The sequence below is a fragment of the Rissa tridactyla genome, chromosome 6, assembly GCF_028500815.1.
Source record: "Rissa tridactyla isolate bRisTri1 chromosome 6, bRisTri1.patW.cur.20221130, whole genome shotgun sequence".
Lineage (NCBI taxonomy): Eukaryota > Metazoa > Chordata > Aves > Charadriiformes > Laridae > Rissa > Rissa tridactyla.
In genome coordinates this window covers 30,962,544-30,975,639 of record NC_071471.1, presented here as the reverse complement: position 1 = coordinate 30,975,639, position 13,096 = coordinate 30,962,544, and the positions used below count along the sequence as shown (strand labels likewise).

Here is a 13,096-nt window from a genome sequence, read left to right as displayed (position 1 = left end):
CATTACAATCAAATAGTCCTTTTTTTTTTGTATTGTCTTTTTTTTTTTTTTTAACTTGGGCACAGCCTTGTACAATAGAAATATTCAATCTAGATTATGACAGAGTGAATGAAAGTTGAAAAAATTTGAGAGGGAGGTGCCTGAAAGTTGAAATGGGAAATGAAATTCCACATGTTATTATAAATGTCAACCTATTCACATTCTACTCCTGTAAATTTTATCCTTGCTCTGTATTTAAAAAAGGTCATGCTGAGCAAAAGATGTTCTCTGTTTCAGGAGTCTGCCCACAAGGCTTGATTTCAGGTTATTGGGGGTAGTTTTCTGTTTGTCTGCAAAATGCAAGCTATGTATCTGTGGTTCAAGGAGAAAACAAAACCTTTCAAAAGAAACTCAACAGTGCTTTGTTGTTTGTTTTTGTTTTTAAAGATTGAAGCTAGAGTATTTTTCTATGAGATACCAATTGTTCCAGTGCAAGTTTCATACAATTTTTTATATGAGGTTTTTGGTAATTTACAAACTATACAAAATTTGTTGGCAAAGTTTTAAGGGCAAGTAATTGAAAAGCTGGAATTTGGCTGCTTCTTGTTGTTTGTGGTTTTTTGTTTGGTTGGGTGTTTTTGTTTACCATCTTTACTCCATCTTTAGATAAAATGATATAATTTTATTTCATCTAGCATCCAGGTTTATGGAATAATGCTGCATAAATCCCGTTTTAACAAAACATTTCTTTCAATCAATAGTGGCTGCCTCGGTGACTTTGTGAAAGTGTTTATTTTCAATTATTTAATGGAATGGAACAGCACCTCGGAATGGTGGGTAAAAGTATTCGTTTTTAGCTAAGGAAGCTTTTAAAACTCATCCTCTTTCTTGTTCTTTAACAGTAGGCCAACAAAGAAGAAAAATTGTATTTTCCTCATCTGTTGTTGGTTGCAGCAAGTAGATTACAGCTCATTTGGCTACAGTTTTTGAGGGAACCTGCAGAACTACCACAGTGGTTTCACTGAAGTGACATGAAAATATTTTTCAAAAGGCTCTGTCCTGCAAGGATATAAACGTGCTTGATTGTCACCGACCAGGACAATGGTTGATGAGTTCACATGTAGCTACTTTATTGGTTCTCAGCAACGTACCTTTTGTGCATACGGTGGTGTACCGTACGCTTGTATCTTGTTTGGTGTACTAGAGGTACTTTCTAAGGCAGATTCTTATTACAAGATGGACTCTCAGAAACCGCATTCTGACGACCTCAGGCCTTGCCCTTTGCATCCTCTTTCATTTTTCTTGGCGCGTTTGCAAATTCCCTCACGTGTTCTTGTCTGTAAGTTACGGTTAGTGGCAGCGTTCTCCGCCACCGCAAGTCCGTCCTGGCGGGGGGGTGGGCGAAAGGCGTCCCCGCCCCTCCGCCGTGTCCTCATTGGCCAGCGCCTGGGAGGCCTCCGGCCGCGATTCGTGTTTGCCTGCTGGGGTCTGGCGCGCGGGCTGACGGCCGGGGCGGGGGCGGTGCGCACCGGGCTCGGCGGGAGCCGCCATGTCGTGGAGGCTGCCGAAGTGAGGCGGGGGAGGACGGGGTGGCGGGGGGCGGCGCGCGACGGTCCGGTCCGGTTTTGACCTGTTCTGTCCCGTCCTGTCCCGTCCCGGCCCCTGTCTGTGCCGCGCCGTGCCGTGCCGGCCCGCACCGCGGCGGGTCCCGCCTGCCCTCGGCCGCTTCGCGCCGTAGCCTGCGGGCGAGGCGGGCTGAGGTGGCCAGCGTAGAAACTCGGAGCCTCCGCCGCCGCCCTGTTCTTGTCCTTGTCGATGCTGAGTGCCAAGGCCATTGGCGCGGCTCGAGCATTGGGGCAGGGTCCCCTCAGCAGGGTAGCGGCAAAATGGCGGCCGGATAACCCGTGGCTGGCTCGGCTGCGGCGAGCTCGGAGCAAAGCCTCTCAAACTGTTCCTTCGTCCTCTCAGAGGAAACGGAATGCCGATTATACAGTAGCTTTAGATACCATTTGCAAAAGAAACCAAAGTTTTACTATTCTAAGCTTTGAGTAACTAGTATATGGAAACTAATTTCTTTAATTGGCAGCACTAAATTAATTCACTGCCACAGTGGGGTAGTTTTGGGATGTACCAAAGGTCATGGTTATTAAATATGTGTTGGAACTTGTAATGAGATTTTATTGTTAGGTATTACTTGATTAAAACGATTGTTAGTGTGTCGACTTTAATTCCACAATGCATCAAATGCATGGCCAGAGCCATTTCCATCCTTTGGTGTTCCATAACACCAGTTACACCTCTGTCCCCACCAAAAGGGGCACCGGGCTGACGGAGATACATAGTGTAATTATCCGAGTCAAGTTGGAGTAGCTGATTAAAGTCCATTACTATTAAAGTAGTAATAACAGATGTCAAGGTGTGATAGTAAGCTTAGTAAATATGTAGAGAACTGTTGTAGCATTTCAACTTTTGTGGATACAGGCATGGAGTTATAAGAGTTAATCAGTTACAAACAGGGGGTTTTAACCTTTTTTATCTATGAGAAAAACTGGTGTTAGGAAAATACATGGAAATTTTGCTGTGTCAGATATAATTAGAGATGTAACTAAATCTGGAGAATTAATGTTGTTGACAAAGATAATCTTTTGAGGGAAGGTAGGGTGAAATGCACAAATACCATAGTTTAGTCAGTAGTCAGCTCTTTATTGTGATTGGCTTAAACTAATTTATTGGGGATTAAAAAACGGCAGACAAGGTTTTTTCCTAATATGAAACTTTTTTTTTAATGTTTCCAGGTAGATATTGTCTGAATAAAGTTGTGAATCTCGGCTTTATGGGTAGCCTTATATAAAGGGGTAAAATAGATTACAAGGAATTAATAGTTCTATTATTAAAGTAATTGTCCAGTATTTCACACTTTATCTTTCTGCAGAGATTCCGCAAGAGGATGCTCTCAACAGAACATCTGCAGAGGAGAGAGAAACTATTCCAGTTTTTCCTCTTCTGACTTTTACTCCAGACTTGGGTTGGAAGACTTCATCTCTGTAGATGACACCTCTGGAACAGAGGAGGATACAGACTCAGCTGTCTTATATGGAACTTTGCGAGGAAGTGTTGTTGGATTACGATACTACACGGGGATTGTAAGTGCATGGTAAATTATAAAGCAGAATAAAAAGTTGTCAGCTTTGGAAAAAATATGTTTAATTAAATTTAAAAAAATCCTAGAACTTTTGGCCAAGTATAATTTTAATAGATTTTTTTTTTTTAACTTGCTGTATTGGTCATTCTTCACGGTAAGTAGTTAATCTAAAACTTCACTTCAAAATTTAGTTAAGGTAGCAAACTTTCAAATCTGGTTTAGTTACTTTGTAGTCCTGCTCACCACCATAAGGCAAATGAAAGTGACAGAAAACAAGAAATCAGATTTGTCTTCGAACTGTTTACATTGACAAGAGGGGCTGTTTATTCCCTTACGGAATACCTTAGCAGTTGAAAGTAGTTCTTGCTCCTAGGAATACTTTTGAAATTGCTGACATCTATCTAGCTCTTATGTAATGCTTTTGGTATTCTGAATAAGTAGTATGTTAATAGACTGAACAGAATGCTATACCAAATTAATCTTTAAGCTTCATTATATTTAAGTAAATGTATATTAGATAGTTCGGACAATAATTTGCAATTAAATTAATGTGTTCTGGTGTTTTGTTTGTCTTGCTTTATTAGGTTAATAACAATGAAATGGTTGCACTTCAGAGGGAGCCCAATAATCCTTATGATAAAAATGCAGTGAAAGTAAATAATGTGAATGGAGACCAGGTAGGCCATATAAAAAAAGAACTAGCAGCAGCATTGGCAGGCATTATGGACAACAAACTAGCATTAATTGAAGGGTAAGCATGAAGATTATGCTTTTGGTTCCATGAATATAAATAATGGAAACTGTTGTTGCTACACTAGCAAATTCTGAAAACTATTTGTAAGCGTTCTCTTGATAGAAATGACAGCTCTTTGTAATAAGATTAAAGCTGTGTGTGTTCAGACTCTGTTCTTCTGTTGAACTACTTGCATACAGTTCTTTCCCATATATGATAAATGTAGAGACATTAGTGAGAGCACATTCCTTAAAGATTGTTATGGAACGCTTAAATTAACTGCATGTGGTGGTTTGTATAAAAGGTTTACATGGTATGAGTACTAACACCTATCTGGAACATTCTGTGTTTTGATGAAAATAAGCACTTTGTAGTACCTTTTGGTGAAGAAATGGTTTATTCTAAAAATTTAAACAATTAAAAGATTACTGCTGTGGGTTTTTTCCCTGCTTTTTATCAGGGTTGTCCCTTACGGAGCGAAAAATACCTTTACCATGCCTGTACAAATGAGCTTTTGGGGAAGAGACGAGAACAAGGAAGCAGTGCTAGATCATCTAAAAAGGCACGGATTTAAATTGGCTCCTCCTCTAAAAGGTAAGCTTTGAAGCTTTGTGGGTTTTTTTCCTTTTTAAAATACTCAGATTGAACTTGCCACAGGTTGGAAGGGCTTAATCCTTGTCATAGTCTTGTCATTAACAAAATTATTTTTTAATTTAATTGGGGAATAATGCAGAGCCCACAGCTATTAATTTTAAACTTCATAGGAAGTACACTTTTGTGTCCTGTCTTTTATGTTACCTGCCAGCAATCGGAGATGCATTTGAACAACCTCAGAAATATACTCAATTGCATAAGTTCCTTAACAATCCATAATGATTCTCTGCATTTCTCCAGACTGGAAAAAAAAATTTTTAAGAAACATGTTAGGCCCTTTCATAGGGTGAGTGTTTCAGGGACAGTGCTGCTTTTTAGCAGAGTGCTAGGGCGTATATCCTGCTAGTGAGGTATGAGCAAATGGAGATGAGATGTCTGAACAAATAAGCTTAGCACATCTGATGCTTTGCAGAGCCAGCCCCACATCAAAAGCACCTGTGTTCCTGGAACCTACTAGGCCTTGTGGAAGCAGTGGTAGTCAGGAGTACAGATGCCTGTAGAAGTAAACACTTGGTGGGGTATAGATCTGTTTTACATATAGCAAGATTTCAGTTTTTATCTTAGGGGTTCTATTGAGCGTAGTTAACAGAAAAAGAGTTTGGAGTAAAAAACATTTTGTGTTATCATTCATCATACTGTTACAACTCAAATTCCATGTAACACAGCAATTTCTGAGAAACGTGGTTGCCATCTTAAAGGATCCCAACCCATAGCTCATTGCCTGTGAGTCTTACAAAGCTTAGTGGAAAGCTTTTGTGGCCCATTGAAAGTAAAGGGTAAATTGAGGCGAAAAGACAAATGGTGAAAGCTACTGTCTCAGCCCGCAGTCTGATCAGCATGGTTACTCATGAGCCAGTGAAGGCTGAGATTGGGAAGTTGTCATACTGTTGTGTGTCAAAATACTATCTTTTTAATGACAAGTAGGTTCAGAATGTGGTTTTGGATCAAAGTGGATTTCTGGGAGAGCTGGTCCAAGTTACAGCGCACCGGTTCATGCTGCTGTGCAGTTGACAACTGAACAGGTTTGCATTTTATACTTAAACACTTGGAAGCTGGAATTTTAACAATGGGGGCCTTTACATTTTTCATTAATGAAACAGTGCTTGTGAAGGGAAGTTTTGGTTGTTCAGTAATTTTTTTTACATTGTTGTGGTGGTGAGTTTTCTTTTCTCTGTCCTGATGCTTTACCAGGTAACAAGTATGTTAAATTCTCAAATGAAAATAAAATCAGACTTCCAGACTTTATCTTCAGATTTGACCCAGGGTGATAGGTGAAGGGTTGGGTGGTGGTTTGTTTTGGGTTTTGATTTTTGCTTTTTGTTTGCTTTTTCGAATTAGAATAAGGTAGTTACTTTAGTGAGTATTGTACAAGATGTGAATATATTTAGCCACCCCTTCTCAAGTTTTTGCTAGTATTGGCATGTGTTTGTCTTGGAAAAACTGAACTGAATTTTTATATAGCAGTAGCTAACAAACATACTTCAGGAAATCAGGTCTAAAGTGGTAGACCTGTCTATACTGTTTACCATATGACAGGTAATTGTAATTTAATAGAATCATTGGTTATTTATTGAGGTTATTTTTAATGGCAATAATTTTAATTGCTATTTTTGTGTTCATTTATGCAGCTTAAAAGTGAATTTGACAAATTGTTTGAGGATCTGAAGGAAGATGATAAAAGTTGTGAAATGGAAGGAGCAGAGGTATTTCTTAAGCTAGAAACTGTTTTCTATAAAAATATAAATACTTAAACATCTTCATGCATATTTGGCTTTGTTGTCTGGACATTGGAGATGCTTGAATCAGAAACAAATTTAGTAGATACGAAGGACTTTATAAAAATTTTTTATTCCAAAAATTGAATGTCTTATTTAATAGGCGAATAGTGCATAACATATCTCTCTGATTTGCAGGCTGTTGGCACACTTTTGCTTCCCCATCAGAAGCAGGCTTTGGCTTGGATGGTTTCACGTGAGAACAGTAATGATTTGCCACCGTTTTGGGAAGAGAGAAATAACTTCTATTACAATATACTTACAAATTTTGCAGAAAAGCAGCGACCTAAAAATGTTCTTGGAGGAATACTGGCTGATGACATGGGGCTGGTAATATTAGTTAATGAGTTTGAATTTTTTTATGCAGAACATGTGTGCGTATTTCTTGATTGGTTGTTCATTTGATCCATATTAATATGTGCAAAATATGATGTTTTTTTCTGTTATGCAGGGTAAAACGCTTACTACTATTGCATTGATTCTCACAAATTTTCAAGATGGCAAGCCTCTTCCTGTTGAAAAGATCACAAGTGATAAGTGTTACGAGGTAAGTTAAAGAAAAAGATTGTTTTAACAGAGTTAATATAGCAGTTAATAAAAAACGTTGTGCCTAGTAATTTTCTGTATGGTGAACTTTGTATGCATTTTGTAGAAAAAGTTATTCAAGTACATCAAATAAGAGGAAGAGTAGGATAGATTAATTGAAGGTAGGCAGACTGTTATTTCAGAGTCTGTAATTGAGCTATAGACTGTGTTATCTTTGGAGTGTATACTTAAGTATGCCCCAAGGAATACTTTATGAAGACATAAGCATATTCAATATTAAGTTTTATAAATTCTTAAGTTTCTTCTAGATTTCTCCTGTAGGCAAGTTGTGACTGCACAAATAGAAGTGGTGTTTTTTTCTAGAGGGTATGCATGTGTAGTTCCTATGTGGTTTGGAGGAAATGCCTGAAACAACCACAACAGCAAGCAGAGGGTCTTGGCATAAAGTACACAAATAAATAAATAAATATCAGTTTATATTATTGCCAAATACTTGAAAAGAGAGGAGGGGAAACTACAGTTAGTGAACTAACAGCAATGTGCAGACTCTTCTTACATAGTGTAATTCAGGTGTTTTTTGCTTTTGTTATGATACAATTTTCAAGATGATGAAATAAATGCTAGGATTAGGTGATTTATTATGGAATATTCCCTGACAGTATTAAGGCTGGGGGTTTTGTTTCTTTTTACTATACTTGTCTAAATTTAAGAAAATAATGCTTTGTGTTTGACTGCAGAATGTTAGCTGGAAAGTGTTATTAGTGTGTTTTCTTTCAAGGGCAACGTGTAGGCTGAGTTTCCCTGCTCTGCCTCTCTACACTTTCATTGAAGCCTATATGTGGCTACTACAAAAAAAAATATACAGCTTTTTCAGCACCTTTAAGTGACTTATTTGCCACTGAGCAAGTCTTTTCATGTTTCAGAGCAGTAATTACTCACTGGTCAGACTAGTGTAGTAATGTTATTGGCATTTTTTCCAGTTGTTACATTAAAGAATAAAAGTTTCCATTCCTCAATAGGAATCTCGTACTAACAGCATGAACAGCGTTGGACGCGGACTATGTAAAGGTGACAGCAAATTATGAAAAGTCCAGTAATGTTTGCATGATAATGTTATTACGTAGAGTACTCTTAATCTGTGATCAGTGCTGGTCTTCACAAACTCTTGACAAACTATGTATCTCAGAGAAGTATTTCAAACATTCCATTAAAGAAATTTCAGTTATGTATGAGAAGATCGAATGCCTTGTGAGAAAGTTGCACCCTGTCAGGAGAGTCACAACATCCAGGAAACGTATTCTGGGTTCCTTTTCCTTTCCTTTTTCCTTCCTTGAGGAAGGAAAAGCTCCTAGAGGAGCACTTAAGCATCTGTTAGAATCTTGTTTGTTTAAACAGTGAACATTAATAGTTAAATTGTAATTAGGTTCTGTATTAAGTCACTTTTTTCTCTTTTAAATATTTTTAAGTAATGAGCAAATTACAAGTATTTAGAAGGATTTTATCACAGCTGTGGTTTTCAGGTTGTATTGGGAGAATTTATAGGTGTATATGAAAAATTACACTTGCTGTTGGTATGTTTTGTAACTCATCATGCTCTTGAAAATGACTGAAGAAACGTATGGGGCTTTAAGTTTCGCGGTAACTTTCCCTCGCTGTTCTCCCATGCAAGGAATTTTAATATGGATGGTCTAACTGATAGCACAAGAGAAATGAAAGGGACCAATAGGGAGAAAATACATTAGTAAGAACTGCCTCTGGTGAAAGTTGTTTTTATCAGTACTCTGGAAGGGAGAAAATGCAGACTTTCATGGGGGTCAATGCGAATGTGACCAGAAAATCAGAACCTTTACCAAACCTGAAGTGCCTACACTGGCGTCCAAGATAGTTGTTTTTTTTTTTTTCCAGAGCATCAAGCATTTTAACAAGATACTGTTTACAGCAGTGAGGGGAGAGCCTGTTTCTACTATTTAAACTGAAGAAGTGATGATAATGTCTTTCAAACCATTACAGCCTGCCCGCCCCCATTTCTCGTCCTATTGAACATTAAATTGATACCTATTTCTTGAGTCTTTGCAAGTTTTGCCATCTTCAGGATTGTTTTAAACTTTTAAAAATATTTTTAAAAAATCTTTACTGAAGCTTAAATCTGGAATTCAAGCATGAATTTACTTACTGGAGTTATAGGAAAACTCTTTTTGCAAACGCTGTTGCTTTCAGTTTTGATATCAATTCTGTCCTAATGCATTTTCATTTTTGCATTTGCTTCTGATAGGCTGTTGTTGGCAGAGCATGGAGGTGATGCTTTGCTCACTACCTGATAGAAGACCTTAAAAAAAAAAAAAACCCAAACAACCCCAACTAAACAAAACACCCCCCGTTATCCCTTCAGTGCCCCCCCGCCTGCATGCACATCTGTGATGTTACCACATTTTATCTGTTAATGTTGCTGTTATTCATTTAGTTTGGGGCAATGTAGAAATCATTAATTAATAAGGTTTGACATGTAAATTACCTATTTAGCATTATTTAAAACTTCTTTGTAGAACTGTATCCTTACTGTTAACAGTACAGTGCTTACATTTGATTTTTCCTCTTTTCTTCTTTTTGTTTTTGATCACCTTCAAATTCAGTACACATTTATAACTTTGTAAATACTTACCATTGTTTTAAGAGTATTTTTCTTTTTCATTTGTGATCGCAGTATCAGTAGTACTTGTCCTATTCAGAACTCAGGTTGTTTTAAAGGAAGTTTGTACTTGTTCTGGATCGAGTTATGCTAAAGTTGGTTTGATAACCAAGTTGAAGACTATGTATGTTTTTCATAAATACCAATTTCTTCTTTATGAAGACTCTAGCAATGTGAAGGAGCCTGGTGTTTCTAACATAAAAAAGTCTGAAACTACACTGTTGAAATACTCAAGCTGTATTCCAAAAAGGTAGGTAGCTGGAATAATCTTTTCCTTTTTGTTGGTTTGCTACATAGATTTTGAGTGAAAATAAAGTGATACTTGGTTATGATTAACCTCAGTCTAAAATGTGTTCCTGCTCTCACCTTGCCTTTCAGTGTGCTATGCTTCCACTTACATTTATCATAAGCGTTCTGTATCTGTGTTGCACGTTGAAATATATTTAAAAAGCATTAATTCATTCTGCGTGGCTTGACCGACTGCATGTTTGGATGTCTCCTTCAGTAATAAAGGTGTCTACTAACATCAGTGTGTGGCATCTGAAAAACTGGCTGTGAAGTAATCTTTCTACTAGTGTCAGTTCGGCTTTTAAGGGGTTAAGAAATACTTTGCGGGCATGCTTCTTACAGAGAGACAGTTTTGGGCTGATGAAGTTGTGATGCTTACTGATGTGTTTGAACCTTCCCACCACACTAGCCTTTTCCTATAATTGGTGTGAACTTCAGTGATAATCTGTTCCAAGTTTTATGGGCATCATTCACATCATTCACCCCGTAGCTTTGTGTTCTGTGCTTTCCCTTTTTCTAACCCTTCTAAAGAGAAAAATTTCAAATCACAGTGGTATCTTAGTTGCAATATCAAGTTCATTTGCTTTATGCTCTTGAGATTTAATACATAAATTCAAGCAGTAGTCGAGTTGGGTTTTGGTGTTTGTTTGGTTTTTTTTCTTTCTTAATGATGATATCTTAGGGATAAAGCCAAGAAGCCCAGATATTCAGGAAGCAGTGATCTGGGAGAGTCTGAAGAATGGCTACCGCAACAAACAGAAAGTAAGTTGCTAGGAATTTTTTTAATTTGTTACTGTGACACCCAGTGTCTTGCTTTCTGGAGCCAAACCGAAAAGGATTTATGATTAACTGGAAAAGGAATTAACTAAACTACCTGGGTTATTTTGGGTTTTTTGTTTTGTTTTTTTTTTTATTCAAACAAAACTTTAAGCAGAAAATTTTAGAAATTGCTGAATGGGAAAGCAATGTTTTAGTCCTAAGTGTTGTAGTTTGTTTCCTTAGCTGAACGAGCGGTGGTGTAACAAGCTATTAGCAGGGTCAGACAGATGGTGAAAAACAAAATTGCCAAAATGTTACAGTTTGACATAGACTTGTTAGGGCACTGCGGTTGGAAAAACAAATGCAAAATATTAAGCCCGTCTTTTGTGGTAAATACCTGAAACTGATCATGAAAAGGCGAGAACATGTGTCATTTGTTGAACTGAGTATCTTGCATGGAAAAAAGTGAAGTGGTACAGGTGCTCTGGAGTAAGCAGTTCAGGTTTAAAGTACTTGGGGTGAAATCTGTGCTAAACTATTTTTTTTTAATGACTGGTAAATGGCATTCCTCTGAGGATTCGTAACCTGAAATAGATGTATAAGATACTATATTTCTGCATGCACACCTGCCAGTGTTCAAGGGACGTCTGGGTGATGCTTATGGCTTATTTTTAAGTAGTCCTGCAAGGAGCAGGACTTGATGATCCTTATGGGTCCCTTCCAACTTGAGATACTCTACGTTATTGTATGGGAGAGAAGTTGTTTAACAGGTTTGACTTTTATGAAACTTGTCATAAAAATAAATGTATGCATATGTTCTGCATGGTATGAAACATGTATGTTTGTTTGGCTTTTTGCAGCAACCTCTTGTCATGTCCAAGAAGACAGTGGCTTTGCATCTGTTCTTCTATCTGCATCTACTTGTTTAAAAAGACAAACAAAGAGAAAAGGTAATGAGGAGATAAACAGATAACGTTAATTTCTGAGTTTTTCTGAAGCTGAAGTATTATACATATTTGACTTAGGTGAAGCTTAAGTCTTTGTAAATTGTTTTGATGTTTTTCGGGTAAAGAAATCTAGAAAGGACTTCAGGGAACCATAAGTTTCTTGAACTTCTACTTTGCTTTGAAGTGAGCTGTTAATGCCGCTAAATACGGCTTCTTTGTTCTCAGGTACCACTAGTGTTCAGAGTATTTCTTCTCAACTGACTGATGTTGGCCCCAGAGCAACACTGATTGTATGTCCACTGTCTGTCCTAAGCAACTGGATTGTAAGTGCTGTTAATGTGTAAATGTGATGGATGTTCATTACGATCCTGTAGTAGTAGTACTCCCTCTAGTCTTTCATGCTAGTAAAAGGTCATGATTTTCCTTTTTTATGGAACAGAGCTGATTTCACAAGGGAGGCTTTGATAGAAATTTAGAAACCGGAGTAATATTGTGATGAGAGTGCAGTTCCGTGAGTAGCGAGCTCACTGCTATCAGAAAGAGCAAGCTCACTTTGCATTCCCTGCTTTTGACTAGGCGGATTCACTTTTGCGTTTCTGGAACTCGTGTGAATTAACTCCTCTAAACCAGATGAGGAAGGTGGAGGAGAACATGTCCTTCTTCTGGCATGCTCAAAATAAAGTATTATTGTACATTATTGGTAGTGCATGTGACACTTAATTTCACAGAAGTGCTCAGTAATTTGGCGATCCTGTTGGTGATTTGTGGGAGTAGGTCTGCTAGGGCAAACAGGCTGAAGGACCCTTCTGGCTTCCGTCTCTGCATTAGTTAAACTTTTTTGTTTTCCTGACAAATATTAAGGGGATATCTAACTTTCAAGTTACGTTTTTGGAAGTTTTTGCTGTCTGTGGTTAGAACATTAATAAGAAAAGGATTGTAGGTAAAACATTAAAATCATGTAATTGGGAAACATCAAATAGTGTAAAAAAACTAGTACTCTGTCAATTCAAAACTGAAAAAAGAAAAGTTATGAGTCTGGTGCTTCAAAAATCAAAGTATTGATTTTTTTTTTTGGCTGTCGAGATTACTTTATGCTGAGTGCTTCATAGAACAAACACAGGGAATATAAACGCTGGTTTTAAAATGAATACTTTGACAATTGTGCAGTCATTTATGTTAAAACTCAGGTGGTTAATCCAGTAAGGGGAAGAAGCTGTAAATGAACAGTGAAAGAATAAACAAAGAGAAGATGAAGGCAGAAAGTGAAAAAGAACATAAAAGCTCTTCCACTACAGTTTGGGAGGAACAGTGGATTCTGAAGTGCATATACCACCAGGATGTGAATTTATACTGTGCAAGAAGTAGAGGTAGAGTTATCAGGATCTTATACCATGTCTATTACTAATGACTGAGGTGACTAATTCTGGTCCCTCTTCTCACCTGAGTGGAAAGGTAAAAAGAAACCCAAGTTCAAATTGCTTTTGTATAAGTGGATGTAGAATGGCTCAGAGCTAGAGGAAGTGATTTTTAGTTAAGGCAACTTACAAGAATTTTATTGTAACAGTATCTTTTGGATGACTTCTGACA

General features: G+C 37.6%; 1 protein-coding gene across 6 annotated transcripts in view; it reads left to right on the top strand.

Moving 5' to 3' along the window:
• The window catches only part of HLTF (helicase like transcription factor), a 30,123-nt gene that overhangs the window by 802 nt on the left and 16,225 nt on the right, over nucleotides 1-13,096 (top strand). Inside the window, exons 1-13 of one of the 6 annotated variants that reach the window (XR_008466928.1) lie at nucleotides 1,454-1,548; nucleotides 2,912-3,122; nucleotides 3,706-3,872; nucleotides 4,315-4,448; nucleotides 5,430-5,530; nucleotides 6,137-6,211; nucleotides 6,422-6,613; nucleotides 6,735-6,830; nucleotides 7,849-7,897; nucleotides 9,678-9,765; nucleotides 10,477-10,565; nucleotides 11,423-11,512; nucleotides 11,735-11,832. Coding sequence is in view for 5 of the 6 variants with exons in the window: in XM_054204961.1 (XP_054060936.1) it covers nucleotides 1,529-1,548; nucleotides 2,912-3,122; nucleotides 3,706-3,872; nucleotides 4,315-4,448; nucleotides 5,430-5,530; nucleotides 6,137-6,211; nucleotides 6,422-6,613; nucleotides 6,735-6,830; nucleotides 7,849-7,897; nucleotides 9,678-9,765; nucleotides 10,477-10,565; nucleotides 11,423-11,512; nucleotides 11,735-11,832 (1,410 nt within the window). In the remaining variant the exon portion in view is untranslated. Of the gene's footprint in view, nucleotides 1-1,453; nucleotides 1,549-2,911; nucleotides 3,123-3,705; nucleotides 3,873-4,314; nucleotides 4,449-5,429; nucleotides 5,531-6,136; nucleotides 6,212-6,421; nucleotides 6,614-6,734; nucleotides 6,831-7,848; nucleotides 7,898-9,677; nucleotides 9,766-10,476; nucleotides 10,566-11,422; nucleotides 11,513-11,734; nucleotides 11,833-13,096 lie in introns of those variants that run through there. The other 5 variants (XM_054204961.1, XM_054204963.1, XM_054204964.1 and 2 more) reach the window with 5 other exon arrangements.